General features: G+C 40.2%; 1 protein-coding gene across 1 annotated transcript in view; it reads right to left on the reverse strand.

The window, feature by feature from the left end:
* DZIP1 (DAZ interacting zinc finger protein 1) overlaps positions 1-22,472 on the reverse strand; it is a 71,796-nt gene that overhangs the window by 24,428 nt on the left and 24,896 nt on the right. The window contains exons 8-10 of the mRNA XM_077807041.1: positions 21,292-21,340; positions 18,745-18,801; positions 3,653-3,712 (exon numbers count right to left, since the gene is read on the reverse strand). Of these exons, the coding sequence (XP_077663167.1) occupies positions 3,653-3,712; positions 18,745-18,801; positions 21,292-21,340 (166 nt within the window). The remainder of the gene's footprint in view (positions 1-3,652; positions 3,713-18,744; positions 18,802-21,291; positions 21,341-22,472) is intronic.

The raw sequence follows: 22,472 nt of genomic DNA on the forward strand, positions 1-22,472 counted from the left end.
ATCCATCACTTATATAAACTTGAAGCAGTCACTCTCTCTTGATTGACAATGCTTTTTCATACTATATCTATGTTGTAAAGATAGAAGCATGAATATGGAACTATGGAGAGTAGCGTATGCACTTCTGGGAAAGGAAAATTATTTTGTGATAATTAAGTTCTCTGAAAGTAATATTTGAGGACAAAGCCAAACTCTGTGTCATGTCTACTAGCTTGTCATATTTCCAATCAGAAATTTTTCTCATCTCCTTTGGAGCTCCCCAAACATTAAAACATTCTCCAATAAGGCATCAGGTAATAGCTCTTTCTTAACCTTTGGAAGTGAAAAGGTGAATTTAAATATGTTAGTAAGTACAAAAATATGGTCTGAATTATCAAATTAACAGAACACACATGATAAATATTGCATGTCTTAAAATCCCCCAGACCTGAATACAGGATTTTTTTTTTCCTTTGAGGGGTGATGGCATCACACACACTTAAAGTAGGAAAGGTAGTTATATTTTTCATTCTTGCACTAGATGTCATTGAGACTCTTGCAGGAGAAATACAAACATCCTCAAATTGGACCCTGGCAGATAAGTAAAAGATTAAGGGCTAGATTTTCCAAGGTCCTACATGGCCACACAAAGGAGTTAAAGGAAGCAAAGCTCCCCCACCTGCCAGAAATGTAAAACCTGCCTGGATTGTGGCTTTGGCACAACAGGAACATAACTGGAAACCTGTGACCTTCCCTGTGATCGAGTGGGAGGGGACCATGGCACCTACCTCCATCCTGCACTGGCCAACAATGCTGATAGGGCATTCGAGTGGAGCATATAACACCCCAGGAAGGGATATAATAGCATAGCTATGTACTACCCCATAGAAAGGACCATGCCTCAAGGAGCAATTCAGCCCTTTCTGATTTTTCATATGTTTTATTTTAAAATAGACTTGTCATTATTGTCATTTATGAACCTTATTTATTAAAAACATTTGATTCAATTTAGCTTTCACATTTTCTCCACTGAAAATACTGATTTTTAAAAGAGCCATACAACTATCAGCAAACCTTTAAAATTACGATGTAACAATACAGTGATGCTTGGTGTCAGCGTTATAATTTGTGGGTCAGGCGTTTTCCCATAGATGACAGTACTGGTAAAATACAAAATACATAATTTGGTTTAAATGTGCAAAGGAATCAACTTGGACTATAAACTAAATGCAAGATTTTCAAAGGTGAGCAGTGACTTTGGCTGCCCAACATGAGACATCTTAAGGGGCCTGATTTTCAGTGGTGGTTGCTGAGCACTTTCTGCAACTCGGGTTCCTTTAAGGTGGCTCAGGCTTGGCAATCAAAAGTTGAGGCACTTAAAATCATTAGTTACTTCTGAAAATCTTGCCCTAAATGCATGTGAAACTGCAGCTAGTAGAAAAATTAATTTACAAAACGCTACTTTTGATAATTTAGAGAACAGTATTTTATACTCACCTTGCTTGTTATTCAATCTTATTTAATAATTTTATATTTGATCTTGTCCTCAATAATTTATTCTGAATCCCTTTGTTTCTGTATTAATATTGTTTCTTAAAAGTATTCATTAACTTGCTGTTACTGTGGCTTAGAGCTATTTGTTCCTTTCTTATGCCTGAATGGAAACTTTGTAAGCCATAAAAAACAAAAATCTTTTAGGTACACTGCATAATCAGGGAATGGAAACCACAAAAAGTCTGCAAATTGTAAATTATTTCAAATCCTTGTTTAAACTTCTTGTTTGCGTCAATTTTCAGCTCTTCTGGTATTCTCTGTGGACTCATTGTCACAGGAACTTGCTGAAGCCAAGAACTCAGAACGATTCAAAAAGGGACTGGACGTTTATAGGGGAGTTAGAGTATCCACAATTGTTGTAATTAATTAAAAAAATTGGAAGGGATACTAACATCACAGTTCAACAATTAAACCAATCTCTAACTGAGATGAGGATTATATTTATTGTGGATGGCAGATTTCCCCACATCTTCCCACTGTGGGGTTCTCACACTTTCCTCTGAAATATCTGGTGTTGACAATTGTCAGAGAGGATACTGGACTAGATGAACCTTGAGTCTGATACTGTCAGGCAATTTCTATGTTCCTCTCGAAAAGTAATCTTTATGCCCAGCAATTTTCATACTCTCCCACACAGATGTCTGTGACTGAAAACAAGAACATACTGACCTTTCTGTCTTTTCAGACTGTCCTCTTTCTTCGTTTTTAGTATTGCAAGATGTGCTTTTGGGCAGATCAAAGGAATCAAGAATAATTGGTCAAGATAGAAGATCTTTTATTGGACCAACTTCTATTCGTGAGAGAGAAAAACTTTCAAGCTTTCACAGAAGTCCAGACCTGAAGAAGAGCTCTGTGTAAGCTCGAAAGCTTGTCTCTCTGACCAGCAGAAGTTAGTCCAATAAAAGATATTACTTCACCCACCTTGTCTCTCTAATATCCTGGGATTGACATGACTACAACAACACCGCATATAAGATAGAAGATAGCAGACAGGAGCAGCAGATGGACTCAGAGAAAGGAAGGAGAAAATGCAAGCGAGCTCTACTAAAAATGGGTGAGGGCAGCTGGTTTCCTTGGAAAATCTCTCACTGAAGCACTGTACAGAAGTATTAACATTTTTCACATCACATCTTTTCCTTCAGGATTTAAACTGATTGCTTGTGAGGGTCAAGAAGGATTTTTCCTTTAATGTACAGTTCTGCAAAACTGTCTGTGTATTAAATATGCAAGATGACATGAGAGAGAAGGTGTTGCCTTCCTCTGAAATATCAGGTACTGGCCAGTGCCAGGGGCAGGATACCATACTAGGTGTTTGTTCTAGCATGGTAAATCCTAGGGCCCTGATTCTCCACTTATCCAAGCTGCACTCAGATGGAGTAGAGGAGCTGCCACAGACAGTGGGGTTTGGTACGATAATTCAGAGTTGCCTAGGCCTGGCTCAAGTTAGTGCTCCACAGGAGCAGCCCTCACTTCACTAATTGCAAAAAGTCTCTGGGGTCTTAGGACAGTAGAGGATGGGGCACCTCAGAGCTCAACTCCACCACCAATCTCCCATTTCCCATCCTGCTCACTCCTCACCCCCCATTACCTTACGCGGAGGGTAGAAAAGTTATTAATATAAAAGGCAGCAGCACTGCCCTCACCAGATTTAAACCTCTGGAGAGTTCCCCTCCATGAACCATCACTGGCAACTTTAAGCTTATGCAAAGTGATCTTAGCAAACCAGAGAACATTGCCTTATGATCTATTGTTAATTAATCTGATACTAGGTTATTTTGGTTAGTTAATATTGCTGTTTTACAAATATACAAAGAGCTTCATAAGAATGTATTCATTTGTGTAAAACTAGAACATCCAGATACCTAGAGAGATGTATGGAATATGCTTATTGCATAATTTTTTCGATCCCCATCAGACTATACTGAATCCGGATAGAGAAATTATATTTTACAAGCATCCACAACAAATGGGATAGTCATATATCTTGCTCAAATTACATAAAGCATGTTCGAAACTACGGATAAATATTGTAGGTATCAAACAATGTTATCCATTTTTATTTTCAAATAAAATGTTTACAAGTAATGCCTACTACATTTTTGACTGATCCCATCATTACCTTTTTCCTCTTCTGAAAGCTCCTCTATGGGCTCCAGCATATGCACCAAGAGTGCCTTTTCTAATAATGAGGAAAAATAGGAATAGCAGACAAACAGGATAGAAAATGGTCAAGATCGAGGTCCAAAAGGGGAAGTTATGCAAAAGAATACACGGAGATGTCATTTTTGCTTTCCCCCCCCCCCCGACTGCTGATAACCTACCTCACAGATCCAAAAACTGATGGCCCTATTCAATGTGACTGTTCATAGTAGCAAACATTACATTTGGTAGGATAGGGACCTAATACAATAATTACTTAATTTCTGATTGAGCTGCTTCTTAATTTAGATGTTACAATTGCCAAGTATAAAATGCACTGCAACAATGTAACAAAGTTTATTTGCAGTCGATATGCTAGTAAGGGTTTACAAAAAGAAAATGTAAATAGCAAGATGCATTAGTCCAAACACAGAAGTCCTCAAAAACATAATGCAAAAAAAATGTATAAATGAGTATAGTTAATTAAATTGGAGAAATATTAATTTCCCAATGTGTACATCCAAACAGGGGAAGAAGTTTTATAGACAAATGCAAAAAGACAAGGGTTGAAATCATGGCCCCATTGGAATCAGTGACAAAATTCACATTGACCTCAGTGTAGCCAGGATCTCACCCAGGGTCCCTGCCTAAAGGAGTTTATAAAGTGTCCTCATTTCGTCTGATGAACATGGTGCTCCCACAACAAACTGAAGTGATTCTTCCAAAGATGGACAGATTTCACTTGCATCCTCCTGCCTATGAAAAGTTTTACACAAATTAGGCCAGGTCACAGTATTTTTTTTTAATATTATAGATTTAAAAATATTACATTATCTAATTTAATAAGAGAAGTAGGAGGGCATGGAAATATATTCTGTAAAATATGAGTATTCACACTGCATTAACTAAGTTCTTACTTAAACACAAATGGGAACCTCTGTTCTCCCATTCTTAATAGTCAAAAGATAAAGTAATTAGGTATTTATCTTAACAGGTTTTGCTGTATTTGCTTATATTTTGGTATCAGTGCATGGATTTTTTTAATAGGTATTAATTTAGGGGCAAATCTGCCCCTGCCTCCACAAAAGGTCCCCTAGCACCAGAACTGGTTGTTCCACTGCATAAGTAGGGGGAGTGGAGGAGGAGAACTTCACTTTAAGGCAAATATCCCCGTTCCCTCATGGTTCCTGCATATCAGGGAGCAGAAGGCAGATGGAGATATGCTAGGCCACAGGTGGGCAAGGGGAAGGGTGTGACTGGGGTCATAAAAGACACATCTATTACACAAACCTTCCAAACCTCTCTCTGTGGAGGGGTTGGGTGAGGTGCTGTACAGGCTTCTGAAGATGCCTCAATAAGGTAGCTACTCTTCCCCTGCTCCCTAACTCTAAGGATGTGTCCAGCCCCTGACCTGGTCACTCACACAGAGAACTAGATTTGAGATTTACCCCTTAATTTGGCTCCCATATAATCTGCAACAATCACAATCACTGAGAAAGCTTCTTACCTACTGTACTGCCACAGGATGAGAATGTGATTCCACAGACAGTATACTTCACAAGACCACTTAAAAGCAAAACTCTGCTGAGAGATTGCTTGGCCAGAAGCCTACTTTGCTGGCTAGCACTTGTTGGAATCTGCTACTGAGCTAGTTACTGTGTAATTGGATTAAAATGTCCTCATAATGTCTATACTTTCCTAAATGCAATCTGCGTAAGTGTTTCATGTCATCATGACACAATGCCTTATCAGGTAGTTAGACTGTAACAGGAAATCCCAATTCCCAGCATCCAGGGTTTAAAATAATCTGCCACTCTACTTTATGGCTACCTGTTTCTCCCTCTCAGTATACTAGAATAGCTTTGAAGTTAAAATCAACAATATATGCAATAGTAACAGTGGTGAAAGCCATAAACCTAACTGTGCTATCCATAGCATCTTTGGTCATTCATTGCTGACACCAGAGATCAAACCCTGCATGGTGGTAGAGAGGGGAGTTGGGGTGGGGAGGGGAGGAAGAAACAAACAAAAAAAACAAAACAAAACAAGAAGTATTTCTCTTTGAGATAAGCTCTCCTTTGGACACTGGTGTGCACAAGTTTTAAGAAAAAAAAGCAAACTCTATTACATGAACATAGAATCCAATATAAGAAAACACGAGTTGATCTGTATTGGGGGTAGCCGTGTTAGTGTGTATCCACAAAAACAACAAGGAGTCCGGAGGCACCTTAAAGACTAACAGATTTATCTGAGTTGATCTGCAACTCAGCCTTCTAACAAATGGGTGTGAGATCAGCCTGCTCACAAATGTTTCCTCTCTGATTACCAAAGAGAAACAAAGTTATCTGGGTCCCTTTTGAGTGCCTGATTGGGCCCCTCAGCTCCACATATTTACTCACCGAGACCCAGTACATCTGTGTGAAATCTAAAGAAAGGGCTAACTGTATGTTTGCTGGGAATAAGGTAGTGTCTCTAAACCAAGTCTCAGACACTGGCACAAACTTTTTCCCTCAAAAATTATAAATATTTGTTGGAGAAGCACTTGAATTAATTCAGCGTCCCCATCTTCACCCCATCACAATAAATATGCCCCTTAATTAAATGCAGTTTTGATTGTTATAAGTTTAGTTAAAAAACTAAAAAAACCTTTCCTGCACCAAAATAAAAAAGTCTAACTCCACCATATCACCTAGGCAAAAAGGAGGAGGATTTTGCAATATTCCCTGGAATCATGGGTAAATCAAGTTACAGAGTCAAAGACCCTCCCCACCACTGAAAACATCCTGTCGTTAAAACCCTACCCCTGATTTTAAATCTGTAGCCTATCAGGAAGTGCATTCCAAGATAATTTCAGTGCCCAAGATGGAACATAGAGAGGCAGTCTCAGAGAACAAGAACTTACACCATGCTGAGCTTTGCAGATCACCTTGAATTGCACCAGAAAACAAAACTGGAAGTCAGTTCAGTTGACATAATACGCGCCCGGAGAGAAGCATCTCTTCATTCAGCCATATTCTGCACTAGCTGAGGTTTCTGATTGGTCTCACAATTGAGTTATATTTCAGTAATCCAAATGTGTGGGTGTTGATCACAAATGTATGGATAACTGTAGTGAGGTTTGCATCTAAAAATAAGATTATAATTTCTCCCAAGTAAAGAACATAAAAGGACACTTGGCTGTTTCTTCTTGGAAATCCAGAAACCAGCTGGGATCCAACAGGGCTTCTACACTGCGAACTGTGTTAACATAACTTCCTCCACTGAGGGAGGAGAAAATCAAAGCTGAAAAATATAAGCAGCATAAAAAAAAAGTTTCCAATATGATTCTTTGAAAGATCTACACTTCACAGATTAGAATGAGCTTTCTGATTCAGCATCCAGAAGTGCAGGTAAATCCCACAATGGACTTTTTCTAAATAACACCTCAAGACTGACCAAAATAAAATAAAATCAAGCTTTAGGGATACAATTAGCTTAGAAAGAGGTGAACTGAACCTCCGGAAACTTCTGCCAGTTGAACAAAAAAGAAAAAATAAAGCCCATTATTCTACTAAAGAAAAACTTAGAACAAAAATTCAGATGGAAATTCTGAGTAGTCTGCTGAATAGCCAGTTATTGAAAACTGATCATTTCCAGAAGAAAATCAAACGTGGGAACGAAAAGTTAGCAGTCACAATTCAAATGCTAACTTTTGAAAATGTCTTTCTCTCCAGCTGAATGCAGAACTAAAGACTCCTGCCTTTAGCACATATTGGCTTTGAAAATTTTTTGAAACTTCATACAGATTATCAGGGACTATTAGAAAAAAACCTGAAAGGTCTATTTTTAGACTCAAAGGATTCCTCATATGAAGGACATTGCAGTTTTGCACAAACTAACTGTAGCTCATAACAACTTGCACAAACTAACTGTAAACTAACTATAATTGTTACTAATTGCAATTTGTACAAACTAACCTCCATAATAAGTGAGCAGTGTGATCAGTAGTAGATGGTGTTCTGTGATTATATCAAAATGCAAGAGTATACCTGCTCTTCATGACTTCTAAAACCATAATGACAGGTTTCAGAGTAACAGCCGTGTTAGTCTGTATTCGCAAAAAGAAAAGGAGTACTTGTGGCACCTTAGAGACTAACCAATTTATTTGTGAGAATATGAAACAATACCTCCTCCCACCCCACTGTCCTGCTGGTAATAGCTTATCTAAAGTAATCGTCAGGTTAGGCCATTTCCAGCACAAATCCAGGTTTTCTCACCCTCCACCCCCCCACACAAATTCACTCTCCTGCTGGTGATAGCCCATCCAAAGTGACAACTCTTTACACAATGTGCATGATAATGAAGTTAGGCCATTTCCTGCACAAATCCAGGTTCTCTCACTCCCTCACCCCCCTCCAAAAAGCTATTACCAGCAGGACAGTGGGGTGGGAGGAGGTATTGTTTCATATTCTCTGTGTATATATAAAGTCTGCTGCAGTTTCCACGGTATGCATCTGATGAAGTGAGCTGTAGCTCACGAAAGCTCATGCTCAAATAAATTGGTTAGTCTCTAAGGTGCCACAAGTACTCCTTTTCTTTTTTCTAAAACCATGTAACTGTATTCTTTTGTGTCCTCCCAACTGTTCTCCTTTGCAACTTTTTTTTTTAATTTTATTTTATTTTATTTTTTGTGGGAGTTACCAGATATAAAGGATGCCTAAGTTTCTTCACTGGACAGTTACCACTAAAAGAAAAAAAATAGAATCATGTTTCAGAGGGATAAATACCAGGGAGAGAGAGGGGTTATTTAAGTTAAGCATCAATGCAGACACGAACAAATGGATATAAACTGGCCATCAACAAGTTTAGGCTCGAAATTAGGCGAAGGTTTCTAACCATCAGAGGAGTGAAGTTCTGGAACAGCCTTGCAAGGGGAGCAGTGGGGGGGAAAAAAACCTGACTTGCTTCAAGACTCCTATGAATTCCAGCTGTTGCATGGGGTCAAAGTGGACTTATGGGTATTTAGTTGTAAACCTAGTTATAGGAATAGATCTATAGCAGGGGTAGGCAACCTATGGCACATGTGCCAAAGGTGGCAAGCAAGCTGATTTTCAGTGGCACTCACACTGCCCGGGTCCTGGCCACTGATCCGGTGGGGGGCTCTGCATTTAAATTTAATTTTAAATGAAGCTACTTAAACATTTTAAAAACCTTATTTACTTTATATAACTAAACTATTATAACTAAACTAAACTAAATTATTGTATGTATTATAGACTTATAGAAAGAGACCTTCTAAAAACGTTAAAATGTAGCACTGGCATGCGAAACCTTAAATTAGAGTGAATAAATGAAGACTCAGCACACCACTTCTGAACGGTTGCTGACCCCTGATCTATAGTCTTTCATGTGTCTCTAAAGGCATCGGTGAAGGTATGTGCTTTGAGCAAACAATCGTCTAGATACTGAAATTGGGGGGGAGGGATAGCTCAGTGGTTTGAGCATTGGCCTGCTAAACCCAGTGTTGTGAGTTCAATCCTTGAGGGGGCCATTTAGGGATGTGGGGCAAAAATTGGGAATTGGTCCTGCTTTGAGCAGGGGGTTGGACTAGATGTCCTTCTGAGGTCCCTTCCAACCCTGATATTCTATGATTCTATGAAATAACAAAATGCCTTGTTTGAGAAGGTGCCTCACTAGCACAAAAAGAACGTTCAAGAACACCCTCGGTACCAAAGATAGACCAAATGGGAACACTTTGTATTGGAAATTATCTTGACCCAGAGTGAACCTTAGGAAGCTCCTGAGGGATGGGTGGATTGTGATATGAAAGTAATTGTCTTGCGGATCAAGGGCCGAGAACCTGTCCCCCTGGTAAAGAGATGGGTTTACTGCTGCCATGGTAACCATCTTGAAACGTCGTATTTTTACAAATTTGTTGAGTGCCCTTAGATCCAGAATGGATCTCCAACCACCTTTCTTTTTCTGTATCAGGAAGTATTTGGAATAGAAACACTTCTCTCTGTGCTGGGTGCAAACTGGTTCTACAGCACTTAGTTTTAGGAGGTAGTTTGTTTCCTCGCATAAAAGGTGCTCATGAGACAGGTCCCTGACGAGGGATGGGGGAAGGGGGAGTCAGGGGGGTATGAGGAGGGAGGTAAAGTAGATTGAATATCCCTGTGTAATGATCTCTAGTACCCACTTGTCTGAGGTTATACACTCCCAGTTTTGATAAAAAGGAGTATGGCGGTCGCCAAATTGGTGGAGATGTTTGTGTTGTTGTAGCAAATGAGACTGAGGTAACTCAGGGCCTTGACCAGCACATCAAAATTGTTGTTTGGATGTAGAAGTTTGTGATGTCGATTACTGTGGGCCAGTCAGTCTCCATTTTTGTAATCTCTGCTTCTTCCTTTGAGGATCATAATGTCTTTGGAGAGGAGGAAAGTAAGTAGGCTGGGATCTCTGTGCTGTCTGGTACTTACTAGGTCGTCTTCTTTGGGCAGGAGTGTAAATACCCAGAGAATGTAATGTGGCCCTAGAATCTTTTAATGTGTGGAGGGATTCATCCGTTCTTTGTGCAAACAATTTAGATCCCTCAAAAGGGAAAGCCAGAGAAATGAAGCCAAGATGCTCTCCTTGTGACAACTGCCAGGGAGATGGAATCAGCAGCAATATGTGCAGTATCCAGAGATGCCTGCAATGCTGTCCTTGCAAGGAGCTGACCCTCAGCAACGATTGCCTGGAATTGCTTTTTCTGATGCCACAGGAGGTGTTCAATAAAGGCATTTAATTTAGAATAATTCGTAGGGTCACATTTTGCCCTGAGGGCTTGATAGTTAACGATCCTAAATTGTAGGGCTGCTGAAGAATAGGATTTATTTCCAAATAAATCCAGTCACTTCCAGTCCTTATCGTACAGGTGTCATTTTAACATGGTGTTGTCTGCCATGTTCATTAACAGTGTCAACAACCAATAAATTTGGGGAAGGGTGAGAAAATAGTAAGTCCCCGTCTTTAGAGGGCACATAATATTTTTGTCCACCTTTTTGCACATCGGGGGTATTGTGGTTGGTGTCTGGCATATAGTTTTCACTGGATCAAGCAGCCCTTCGTCGATGGGGAGTGCAATCTTTGTTGATGATGACATCTACAGGATGTCTAGCAATTTATGCTGTGACTCTGACTTCTTCAAGAGGGATTTGCAGGGAATCCACTACCTTCTTAAAGAGGTCTTGAAATTGTTTGAAGTTGTCTGCTGTAGCTGGTGCGGGAGGCATGCCTGTGTAATCAGGAGATGATGAAGAAATGTTGGTCACTGGAGTATCTCCTCCTGTTCCTCAAAGGACTTCTCTTGAGGATCAGGAGATCTGGCTATTGAAGTTGAAGGAGATCGCCTTCCTTTATCCTTATGGGTGATGCTGGAGGTCCTCGAAAATTATTGTCTATATGCCACCCCAGGGTCCCAGTATGGCCACTGAGGTGATGGAAAGGGCATCGAAGGGCATCCATATCAACTGGGTGGGTCTCTTCTACTCTGGTGGTAGACTGAAGGTACCTAAGTTTCTACACGGCTAGCTCCCTGGTGTTGTAATGGAGAACTTGGGACAGAGACCGAGTATAGGTCATCCCCATCATCTTCCCTGTAGTTGCCCGATGGGGTGGCACAGTCATGGATGGTGGAGTAGAATGTCTCAGTACTGAATGTAAGTCCAGGGATGTAGACATATTCATACCGTGCTTATGTTGGTGCCTAGTAAGGTTATGGACTGTGCCGGGGACCTCTTTCTCTTGGCTGATTCCCTACTTGGGGAACTTGTGGCCTGCTTTTACAAGATTTCCTAAAATGAATCCAAGGATTTCCTCTTTGAAGTCATTGGATAGTATTCAGACTGATCCCATCAACATCATTGGATCGGTCTCAATGGGGACTGCTGTCCATGGGAAGTCCCAGGCCTAGGGTTGGAGGCTAGTGGGAGTGAGTTTTCCATCATAAGCAGTCTTAATTTTAGCACATGGCTCTTTCTGGTTCTGGATTTTAAATTGAGACAAAACATGCACTTCTGAGACACGTGTGCCTCTCCAAGGCGGTGAATGCAGGGGGAACGGCCAACAGTGACAGGAATGGCTTCCCGACAGGAAAGGCAGTGTTTAAGCCCAGGAGAGCCAGGCTTTCCTTTTTTTAGGGTTCACTTCCCAAATGGAAAGAACTACGGGGAAGCTAATTTACACTCAGGAGATTAAAAAAAAATAGTTTGCCTGTTGAATAGTTACAAAATGAAAAGAGAAGAAGGTATTATTAACATTAACTAATAAAAGTTTTATTACTACTATGGAAAATGAGTAAGAAGAATCTCTGTCAATGGCTTCTGCTAAGGTTACGCCTCAGGCCAGGGCAGTGGAGAAGGAACTGAGGGCGGTTTGCCCTCACAGTGCTATATAGCAGCAAAACAGAGCACGAGACAGGGAGAAGGCATGTGTGGGCCAAATGGACACTGCTACCAAAAATTTCCAATCTGAGGCACAGGGACATGAAGACATCTAGAGTGGAGCAACCATAGGAACACTACTTGAAGAAGTACCAAGGAAAGCATAGTTAAGATTGCAGGGGCATGGGCCCATGCAACCCTAATTCTGCCTCTTTCAGCAATGCCCCAATATGTCCCGTTAGCACACATACCTTTACTATGCCAGTCCTACAGCTGTGGACATGAACAAGCTCTTCACATCCTTTTACAGTCCATTCACTCTCACCTACAAGACTCCATCTAACACTATTAAATGATAAAAAATGGAAAAAAAGGTTGCCCACACTACCTTCCCTCTGTTTCCCCCAGAACAGGCAATAGCCAATGGGAATTATCTGAATACACTCCAGGTGCACTAAGGGTGTCAGGTGTACCTACACCAGTTGTTCTCAATCTATTATATATATATACACACACACACACACACACATATACACACACTACCTGTATGTATACACACACTACCTGTATGGTCCTGAGGATGTCACATGGGCCATGGGTGCTGACTGGGCCACAGGTTAATAACCACTGACCTACACTAAATGTTGGAGGCAGTAGCTGGTAAAGGTGTGTTTGTGTTATGAGAACATATGTGGATTATTTTGAGGTGTGTGACAGAGCTGTGATTATAAAATGAGAAGATCTGTTTAACATCCTTCCATATGAGCAAGCAAAAGAAAGAGCTGTATGTGTACCTTCAGGATGTTATGTAATTAGCAGGGCACAGAGGTTACACTAGAAAGGGTACTATCGGTAGGAAGCTGGGAAATGAGAGCAATCAAAGCATTTATTATCTTAATGCAATTCAGGTAAACAGCGTGTGATCAGTGTCTGGTGTAGCTGTACTGAATGGTGGAGAAAGTAGTGAGTTCTGCTTGGTAGAGGTGTGTTTGTGAGATCTGTAGATTACTCTGAGGTGTGTGACGAGTTGTGATTGTGATAGGAGGAGATCTGTTTTTCACCCACTCATGTGTAAGGAGAGGAAAGGGAACAGGTGCCTGAGTACCTTTAAGGTGCAGTATGCATCATTTCTATGATGAATTGTGTAAGTTATATCAGTAGCAGGCCTTGGTGCTTTTATGACAAAAGCATATTGTCAGCAGTGAGGTGGAATATAAGAAGATTCTAAAGCTTTAATGATGGTTAAATGAAATTGTAGGTTCAGATGGTATCCTGTATAAAATATACACCAGGAATAAGGCCCAGCCCATTTTTGCCCAAGTGAATTATTGCAATCTCTTGTATATCATGACCAGTTAAGATATTGCAGAGTGGACAAAACATGATGCCAGTGCAGGCCACCTCTCTCCACCCAATCAGCCTGTGGACAGTAATCCCCATGTCATGATGTATTCCTTGCTCTCCTGCAAATTTCTGTAACTTTGTGACCCAGGAATCACCCAGAAACCACACACTGAAAACCCTGGCAGCATATTTCCCTGAGCAGTCAAGGTACCTGCACTATCAGTTCCAAAACTGTGCACTATGTATCTGCGAACACCACATTAATCTGTCCTGAGATCAGGATGTAGCCACTTGTGGCCTGCCCCACCAGGGGCTAGTAAAATATAGATTTTCTCAAACAACCAGTCCAAGGTTTACCTACCGTCCATCCTTATTTCCTGCCCCTTCTGCAGCCACAACCCCCTGTCTCCTATCCTGCCCCACCTCCCCACACAAAGTCTTCTGCCTTTGGTTCCTTCCCACCTGATATAACAAATATTTTGGGTAGACCAGCTGCTGACTATTTTGCAGAGCTCTCAGTAAACCTCCTCATACAATAAAAACATATTTTAACAGAAACTACTTGTAGCAAGAAACATTAATTATTAAATCTTTACTGCAGAGCTGTACAAAGGTTTGGACAAGAAACATCAATGAAGGGGTGTTCACTAGGGGAAACGGCATTAGCAACGCACTTGATACCCAGACAAGCATAAGGTGGCTGCTCAGAAGCCATCTCACTTTTTTTTTTCTTTGTTGAGGCATGCGCAGGGTAATCCTTCCAGACTACACATCTATACAAGTGAAGAAGTGAACACGTTCTTAAATACAATTCACAATTTGGGTGCCCCAAAGGCTTAGTGGGTGCCAGGCACTACTTTCGGAAAAACTGACAGATTGAGACCATTTCGACCCATATCATAGATATAGAGTGATCTCCAGCTCTGTGCAAAAAAACAAAAACAAAATTTTTTGAAAAATGTCTATTTTTTTGGAAGGAGGTGGGGGAGTCTTATATCTCCACAACTCCTAGTTCAAAGAACCCAAATTTGGGTGTCTAATCTTCCCCTCCACCTTCCTAAAACACACCAAATTTCAAAGGAATCTGATTAAGCATGTTGAAATTAGAGGGCTTAAACAGGTCAACCTTTAACCAGAGTTGTAACACACCCTTAACTATAGTGGCACATGTAGTGGCAATGTAATTAAAAGACAGTCCTTGCCATACGTTCCAGCCAAATTCAAAATGAAAAGAAAGTATAAAACTTGAAACCTCTTTTGCTGTAAACTGACACTGTTGGTGAATGTAATATATTCAAAACTCATTCCTTTACCCTTGTTCTCATGTTTACCAATACTCTGAAACGTCACTCTTTTAGGGATCCCAGTATCACATCTGATGTCAATAAGCAATCTCCCCAATTTAGAGAATCATAAACTACCGATTAGGTAAATTAGTTTAGCTCCTTAACAATTCAGAATAGTCATAACACCTCACCATTTATGCACAGTAAAATAAACACATTTAATTATTTCTCCATTATTTCACACATACAAATCAAATTTCACAAAGGGGTGTCAGATGCAGACTGTGATGCATGCATATTTTAAATAGATATATTGTATATCAGTTCACTTCTAAGAAATCACATATTGCACATGAGCAGTCTGATTATATGCTTAAAATTTTATTAATTTTAAACCTAAATATGTCAAATGTACATTTTTTCAATTATGACTAAGTCCAAATCAGATTTACTTCATTTTAAGTTTTTAGTGTACCAACTAATGAATGCATTGATAGAGAAAGAGAAAGACTCTACAGCCTAGTGGTTAGAGAACTCACCTAGGATTTAGGAGAACCAAATTCAAGACCCTGCTCAAAATGAATATTTAATTACTTATACAAAGTGAAACAGCTCCAGCAAGAGAGACTGAGAAAGGTCCACCCAAGAATATCCAATAACCTGGTGGTTAGGGCACTCACCTGGAATATGGGCTCAGGTCCCTGCTCTGCTCATTACAATCCAGGAGCACGCCCTAACCACCGAGGTATTGACTATAATTAGGGGTCTACTTAAATTGCAGAGAAATCACACATTTTTGGTGGGCTGGTTATGGCATAAACAGCAAATTCTGCAGATGTGTTACACGTGCATGAAATTTGCTATTTATGCCACGACCAACCTGTGAAAAATGCGTGAGGGTCCCGACCCAAAAGTGGGTGGCAAGCCTATTGTACAGGGACTGCCGTATTGACACCCTCACTTCTGCGGTGCCTTCAGAGTTTGGCGACCGAAAAGCAGCAGCTGCTAACTGGGTGCCCAGCTCTGAAGGCAGAGCTGCTGTCCGCAGCAGCGGAGAAGTCAGGGTGGCACGGTATGGTATTGCCACCCTTACTGCTGTGCTGCTGCTGGTGGCAGCGCTGCCTTCAGAGCTGGGTGCCCGGCCAGAAGCTGCCACTCTCTGACCACCCAGCTCTGAAGGCAGTGCAGAAGTAAGGGTGTCAATACCATGACCCCCCTACAATAGGCTTGTAACCCCCTTGTGGGTTGGGGTCCCCAGTTTGAGAAACACTGTGCACTTTTGTACACTTTTACCCTATAGTATAAGCAGATTTCACAGGGGAGACCAGATTTCACAGTCTGTGATGCAGTTTTCACGGCTGCGAATTTCGTAGACCCCTAGCTATGATAGGATCTCTCCCTCTGTCTTGTTTTTCCACAAGAACGGTCTGGGTTTTGCATGCTAGGGGATGGGCTGACCTGGCTTTTGCCTAACTCCAAGAAGTGGTTCATGGCTCATGTGGAGGGTAGCACCTCCCTCCAGCCTGTCAGACACTTAAGGCCTAGATCAATGGCAGTAAGGTGCCCAAAACACCTTTGAGGATCTGGACCTAAGCCTCACCCCTTTCCTCTGCATTTCACTCATGTCTAATTTAGATGGCTCCCCACGCAGCTTGCTGGCTTCTGATAATCCCTTCCGTAGGCACCTAACTGTCTCCATGCATTGTATGGGGAGTCTGAGTGCCGTACTTGGGGTTAAGGATTCCAGTAGGTGACAGTGCATCTAGGGCTTAGGTGTTGCAACACTGAGTGAAGTTCCTCTGTGGATTTAGCCCTAACTGCCTAAGTCACTTTTGAAAATGAGGTTCAGACTTCTAAATGAGGTTTAGGCACTTTTGAAAATTGTATCCAAGATTATACTTTCCAGAAGTAATTCTATCAAAAAAAGGTAATAGTCTGGGTATTACAGATATGGGCAACTGCTTTGATCGGAATATGATAGATCTTCTGATTTCAAAATGGCCTAATAAAAAAAAAAGCAGTAGTATTTATTCAAATTGCTAGGAAACGCAGATATTTTCAGAATGGCATTAGAGGTAGCTACGTTACATCCTTTGGTTATACAGCTAGTTCCCATGAAAATCTTTGAAAAGTTAGGGGAAGGCTCTAGTTTCCACTAACCTTTATAAGCAGAAATTTGGAATCTTAATGATAAAAAAACAAAATGCAGAAGGGAGGAAAGTAGAGGGGGAGACAGAGAGAGACCTGCAGAGATAAATAAAACGATCATCAACAAAATCATGCAAAGTCAGCACGCTCATTGGGGTTTCATTAGTAAACAACATTGAAACTTCTGTATACTGACAAAGAGCAATCTTTTTCTATGTTGAGAAGTGTTATAAAATGCAAAAGAATCCACAAGAGCAGAGAAATGAGGAGAACATGATCATTGAAACTGTGATGTAAATGAGCAAGTCAGAGAACTAAAAGTGATTAACATTAAAAAAAAAATTCTCCTACTGCAGATGAAAAAGGAAAAAAATTGACTGGTTAAAATAATGCTTTATGCTATTTTACAATTATGAACACTATGGAGTTATACCTGAAGAAGCACACCCTCTTGACAACACCAGATCCTTGAACTCTGATTCCATATCTAAATTACTTAAGACTTTCCTTCCCCTTCCCATCTTGGTGTATAAGAAGTTGCTTGAGTGTAAAAAGATAGAAAACTTATAAATATGTTTTTATTATTACTTTTCCACTCCATTTAAAAAAACGTATTTCACTAAACTATTGCCGACTATAGGTTAGTAATAAATGTTACTTTAATATTATTTGAATACTACTACTTTGTAATACATAAAAAACCCTTGAAACTTAATTAATGTATTATTTCCAATCACAGCATATCTTTTCAAATCAATATTTTAGTTTCAGTTGCTCACTCCTGATTAAGTTTTCTAAGACTTTCATAACATGTGGAACCTTTTTTCCACTCTCTATTTTTGGATACCTCTGAACTTAAACTTTTATTGTCAAACTAGAAAAATTATAGAAGCTTCTCTGAGAAGTATTAAAATTTCCTCTCTCTGTGGTGTTTCTTACAATGGTTTGTTTAGAAATAAAATTTAATTTAACAACTTTAGATTTTTTTTTCAAAATTAATTCACACAGCATGCATAGTAATATTCATAATACATAAAAACCTAACACAACACCCACAACTCTATCACTTTACTATTTGAAATGTTATTCAGAAAAGAATCTTATTGATCACTGAAGATTTCCAGCTACCATGGTAACAGTATTAGTCATTGTTTTGAAAGTTGAGACCCACTGGAAGCTATTTTGATATTCTCAACAACAAAATATTGCTTTTGTTTAAAAAGAAAAAAATTAAAGCAATAAGACATGATACAGTATGATGATACATTCTTAGACATATCACTGCACTCAAAGTAGGATGATTGAATACAATGTCAATGTAGATTTTTTCCGGTATTAGACATCAGAATATTGTGGACTAGTAAACCAAAATATTGACCTACAGTACGCAAAGACAATAATCCCAACAGGAGAGTTGTAGCTTTGTGATTATTTCTGTCATATTTTCCATCCAACTAATGATTGAAACCACATGAAAAAAACATTTTTTTCCAAGACTCACAGCAAACAAACCACTTCACACGCACTCTTTAGGCAAACACCAGTTTGTTCACTGTTAGTGAAAAAAAGTCACAATTTTGCTTCCCCTCCACTATTAGTTCCAATGATCAGTTGGAAAAACAAATTACATAGAATACATCAGGAAGGTAAAAATCATCTATCTTGTGGGAATCACTCTCAAAGCAGTCAGATTTTATACCTACCCACCTCAATAGTGTCCCTTTACATGTATTTTAGAACAATGTTTAATGTGAGAATTAAAGCACAGTTAATTAAATTGTATTCTGCATTGAATTTAAGTATTGTCATAGAAATGATCCCACAGATGATAAATTGTGAAGACTGAGTATTAGATTTACATATACTGAAACTGAGTCTATTATAGAACTTACCATGTGCGTCTGGTAGACTTGATTTACGTTCTACAACTTGCTGTGCGGGAGCATTCACTAAAACAGCACAAAAGAAAGAAGGTAACAACAAATGTCTTACAGTACACAATAACAGATGTATACATTCAAATATAGCAGATATTTACTTACACAGTAGAACCTCAGAGTTACAAACACCAGAGTTATGAACTGACCAGTCAACCACATACCTCATTTGGAACCAGAAGTATGCATTCAGGCAGCAGCAGAGACCAAAGGGGCGGGGGAGAGGGGAAGCAAATACAGCACAGTATTGTGTTAAACATAAACTACTAAAAAAATAGAGGGAAAGCAGCATTTTTCTTCTGCATAGTAAAGTTTCAAAGCTGTATTAAGTCAATGTTCAGTTGTAAACTTTTGAAAGAATCACCATAATGTTTTGTTCAGAGTTACGAACATTTCAGTATTATGAACAACCTACATGCCCAAGGTGTTTGTAACTCTGAGGTTCTACTGTAGCACATTTATAAATTAATTATGGAACATATTTCAAGGGAAAGACAACATTTTATACCAACAGAGTTTCCAAAATAGTAAAAGGTTGCTTTACTAAGAAATTGAAGTGACAGTATTATCAAGTTGCTGGAGATAGAAGAGGTAAACCTGAAATCCTGCTCTGCCACTGAGTTGTAGGTGTAAACCTAGCCAAGTCACTTAACCTGTTTTTGTCTCTGTTTTCTAATGTGTGAAATGCTTCCTGTAATAGCATAGTTTGTCCCTTGTGACAGCAGTGACGGCCCAGGACTAGCTGATTCCAATGCATGGCTTCTTTAGGAACAGGTAGTTCCGGGAAAGCTCCCCAGACCAAGATGGAAATAGTGTCCAGAAGTCATGCCGCTGAACGTTATTAAAGGTCTTAGCTCAGTCAAAAGCAAGCCTGGAGTCAGGAGAAGATTGCAGGGAGAATCTCCTGTGGTGAACCACAATGACGATGGGCTATGAAATCCTATCAGGATTCAAAAAGGCTGGACTGTGAAGACTCTGCCCCAAGGGAAGGAAGAACTTGAGTCCAGGGACCAGGGCTAGGAAAAGACCTGGGAGGGAAGATGGGGGGGAAAGAGGTTTCACCAGAGAGGCTCAGGAGTCAGAGTGGGACTCGCAGAGAGTCTCAAGTAGAGATGGAACTGGGGATCCAAGAAAGAGCCAGAGTCAGAAGCCCTGAAACAGGGGTAAATTGGAAACCCTGACTAAGCAAGGGTAGAAGCCTGAATGGGCCAAAGGAATCATGTGTTTATTTTGTGAGGACTTAATAAATCAGGCCCTAAGAGGGAGGAATGTTATGTTTCTTGGAGACCTTACTACTCAGCTTATCCACAACACTTCGTCCAGCTCTCTGGGATTCAAAAATCTCAGTTCAGCTCCAGCTCATCGCTCAGGTTACTTTATTAGGCATGTAACAGCTCTTTGCCCACACTGGTCAGGCCTAGACGCAGGGGGTTTGGGTACAGGGTGATATAATTTCAATTCATGTCACACTTCATACTGTGTATATACATTCTAGCTACTAACATCTACGCTTCTTACATGTGAGGTCCAATCACTATGCAGATAGCTTAAGGCAAGCTTATCAGTTCAGACTGCTCCTGCCTACTTTGTTCACTATAAACATACCAACCATCATTAGTTTAGTTAGTTTCTGCCTCCCTTATGTTCTATAAACATATTCACAACAGTTAGTTGCTTCAGCAATTACTTGTTCAGGTTTATTTAGCAGTTACTTGTTCAGGGCTGTCTTAGCGGACATGAGCAGACTCAACTTAAGACAAGTTAGCCCTACAATGTTAAAACTCTTAGCCACAGGAGAACCAAGAGGGGAACTGAGATGAGGCGACTGCAGCGCCAACTCTACAGAGGTATGCTCTGGGACTCCACCCTGCAATATCTGCCATATTTTAGGGCTTGTAAGGTTTAACTAACTGTAAAGTTATTTGAGATTCTCAGATACAAGGTGCTATCAGTCCAAAGCATTATTATAGTTGTTAAAATAATTACAAAATAGTTGTAAATTATTGAATTTCATCTGCCCTCTCAATATCTGTCCTTTGTATGCATGTGAAGTAAATCTCCACCTACCCAAGATGCCAATAGGCACCCAACAATAAAACTATTCAAGCTAAAGTATTTTTAAAACCCAAACCAAAAGTTGTAAAATAATTTACATTTTAAAAATTATTAAATACCATGCTTTCATGTCGCCTCCCTTCAAGTGTTCAGCTTTGTGCCTTGTAAAACCTTAAGGTTGCAAATCTGTGCAGGTTTGACACACAGCAGAAAAGAGGCAAGGAACCAGCAGCACTGACACAATATGAAGTACAGTTACATTGCAAGTGCTGATTTGATTTTTAAAATTAAATTTGTGAAGTTCAAGTATCAATTCGTAATGTACTGTACCATTTGCACTCGGATAACTGTATTTTAGCATTTTGTATTAGGATAACTGAACCAAAATGTTAGACTCAGAAGTAGAATAAACCTAATTTATAGCCTTTTCTTATAGCCTGCACTTACCATCATGTGGTTTGACGCTTATTAGTGGTTTTGTGGACAACTGTTTTATCTGAAACAGAAAAATTTACAATAAGGTGAGGACACAGTTAGAAATGGATGCCCTAAGACTGAATAAAATAATTGTCCTCAAATACAAAGCCTCAAATGAAAATAATTATTGAAGTATATAAAGCCTAACAAAATTTCCACTATTGCCAAAAGACAGGATGACAGGAATGATTATTTAAAATGCTACACAGATGAACAAATTTTGTTTTCATTGGACTCCACTTCATTCAACACTCAAGCTGCATGGTGCTCAGTGAAGGAGGACCCTGCAATGCAGGAGGGTCTCAGAGCTCGGGCTCCAGCCCAAGCCCAGAAATCTACACAGCAATGAAACAGCCCCATAACCCTAACCCCATGAGCCCAATTCAGCTGGCATGGGCCAGCTGGGGGTTTCTCTCTGCTCTGTAGACATACCTCATATGCCATTCAACTATGCAGTGAAATAGACAGGGGTCCTATGGGTGCCTGTATCATTTACTACATGCTGTATTTCCAACTTCTACAGTGGGGCCTGAAGTCCAGCCCCAATTCAACAAAGCACTTAAGCACATGCTTAATTTTAAGTGTGTGAAAAGTCCCATTGATTTCCTCTGGTCTCCAACCATATTCACTACACAGTTCAGCCTCAGTTGCCACTCAGCCTGTGCAATGAACAAAGATGGGGTTCTGCAGAAAAACATTTAGATAATCATTAAGGTTAAGATTCTGTCATGGGTATTTTTAGTAAAAGTCAAGGGAAGGTTGCAGGCAATAAACAACATTTCACAGAAGCCTGAGACCCGTCCCTGACTTTTACTAAAAAAATCCTGGTGTGGGGGGGACTAACAGTTGAGCACTGCCGGGGGCTGAGCCTCGGAGCTGCTCCAGCATCATGGCTGCTCCTGCAGCAGTGGCTGACTGCCGCTGCTCCAGCTACAGAGGGCTGACCCAGCCCCAGCCGCTGCTTCAGCCCTGGGGCTTCTGATCAGGCGGCCCAATGGCTGACTGCCGGCCGCTGCTCCAGAAGTCCCTGCTCTGACATCCCTGGGGCTGACAGTTGATCCAGCCCTGCGCAAGCAATTGTGGAGGTCCTGGAAAATCAAGGAATCTGTGACCTCCATGACAGAACCATACCTTTAATAATCATATAATTT

The sequence above is a fragment of the Eretmochelys imbricata genome, chromosome 1 (assembly GCF_965152235.1).
Source record: "Eretmochelys imbricata isolate rEreImb1 chromosome 1, rEreImb1.hap1, whole genome shotgun sequence".
NCBI classification, from domain to species: Eukaryota; Metazoa; Chordata; order Testudines; family Cheloniidae; genus Eretmochelys; species Eretmochelys imbricata.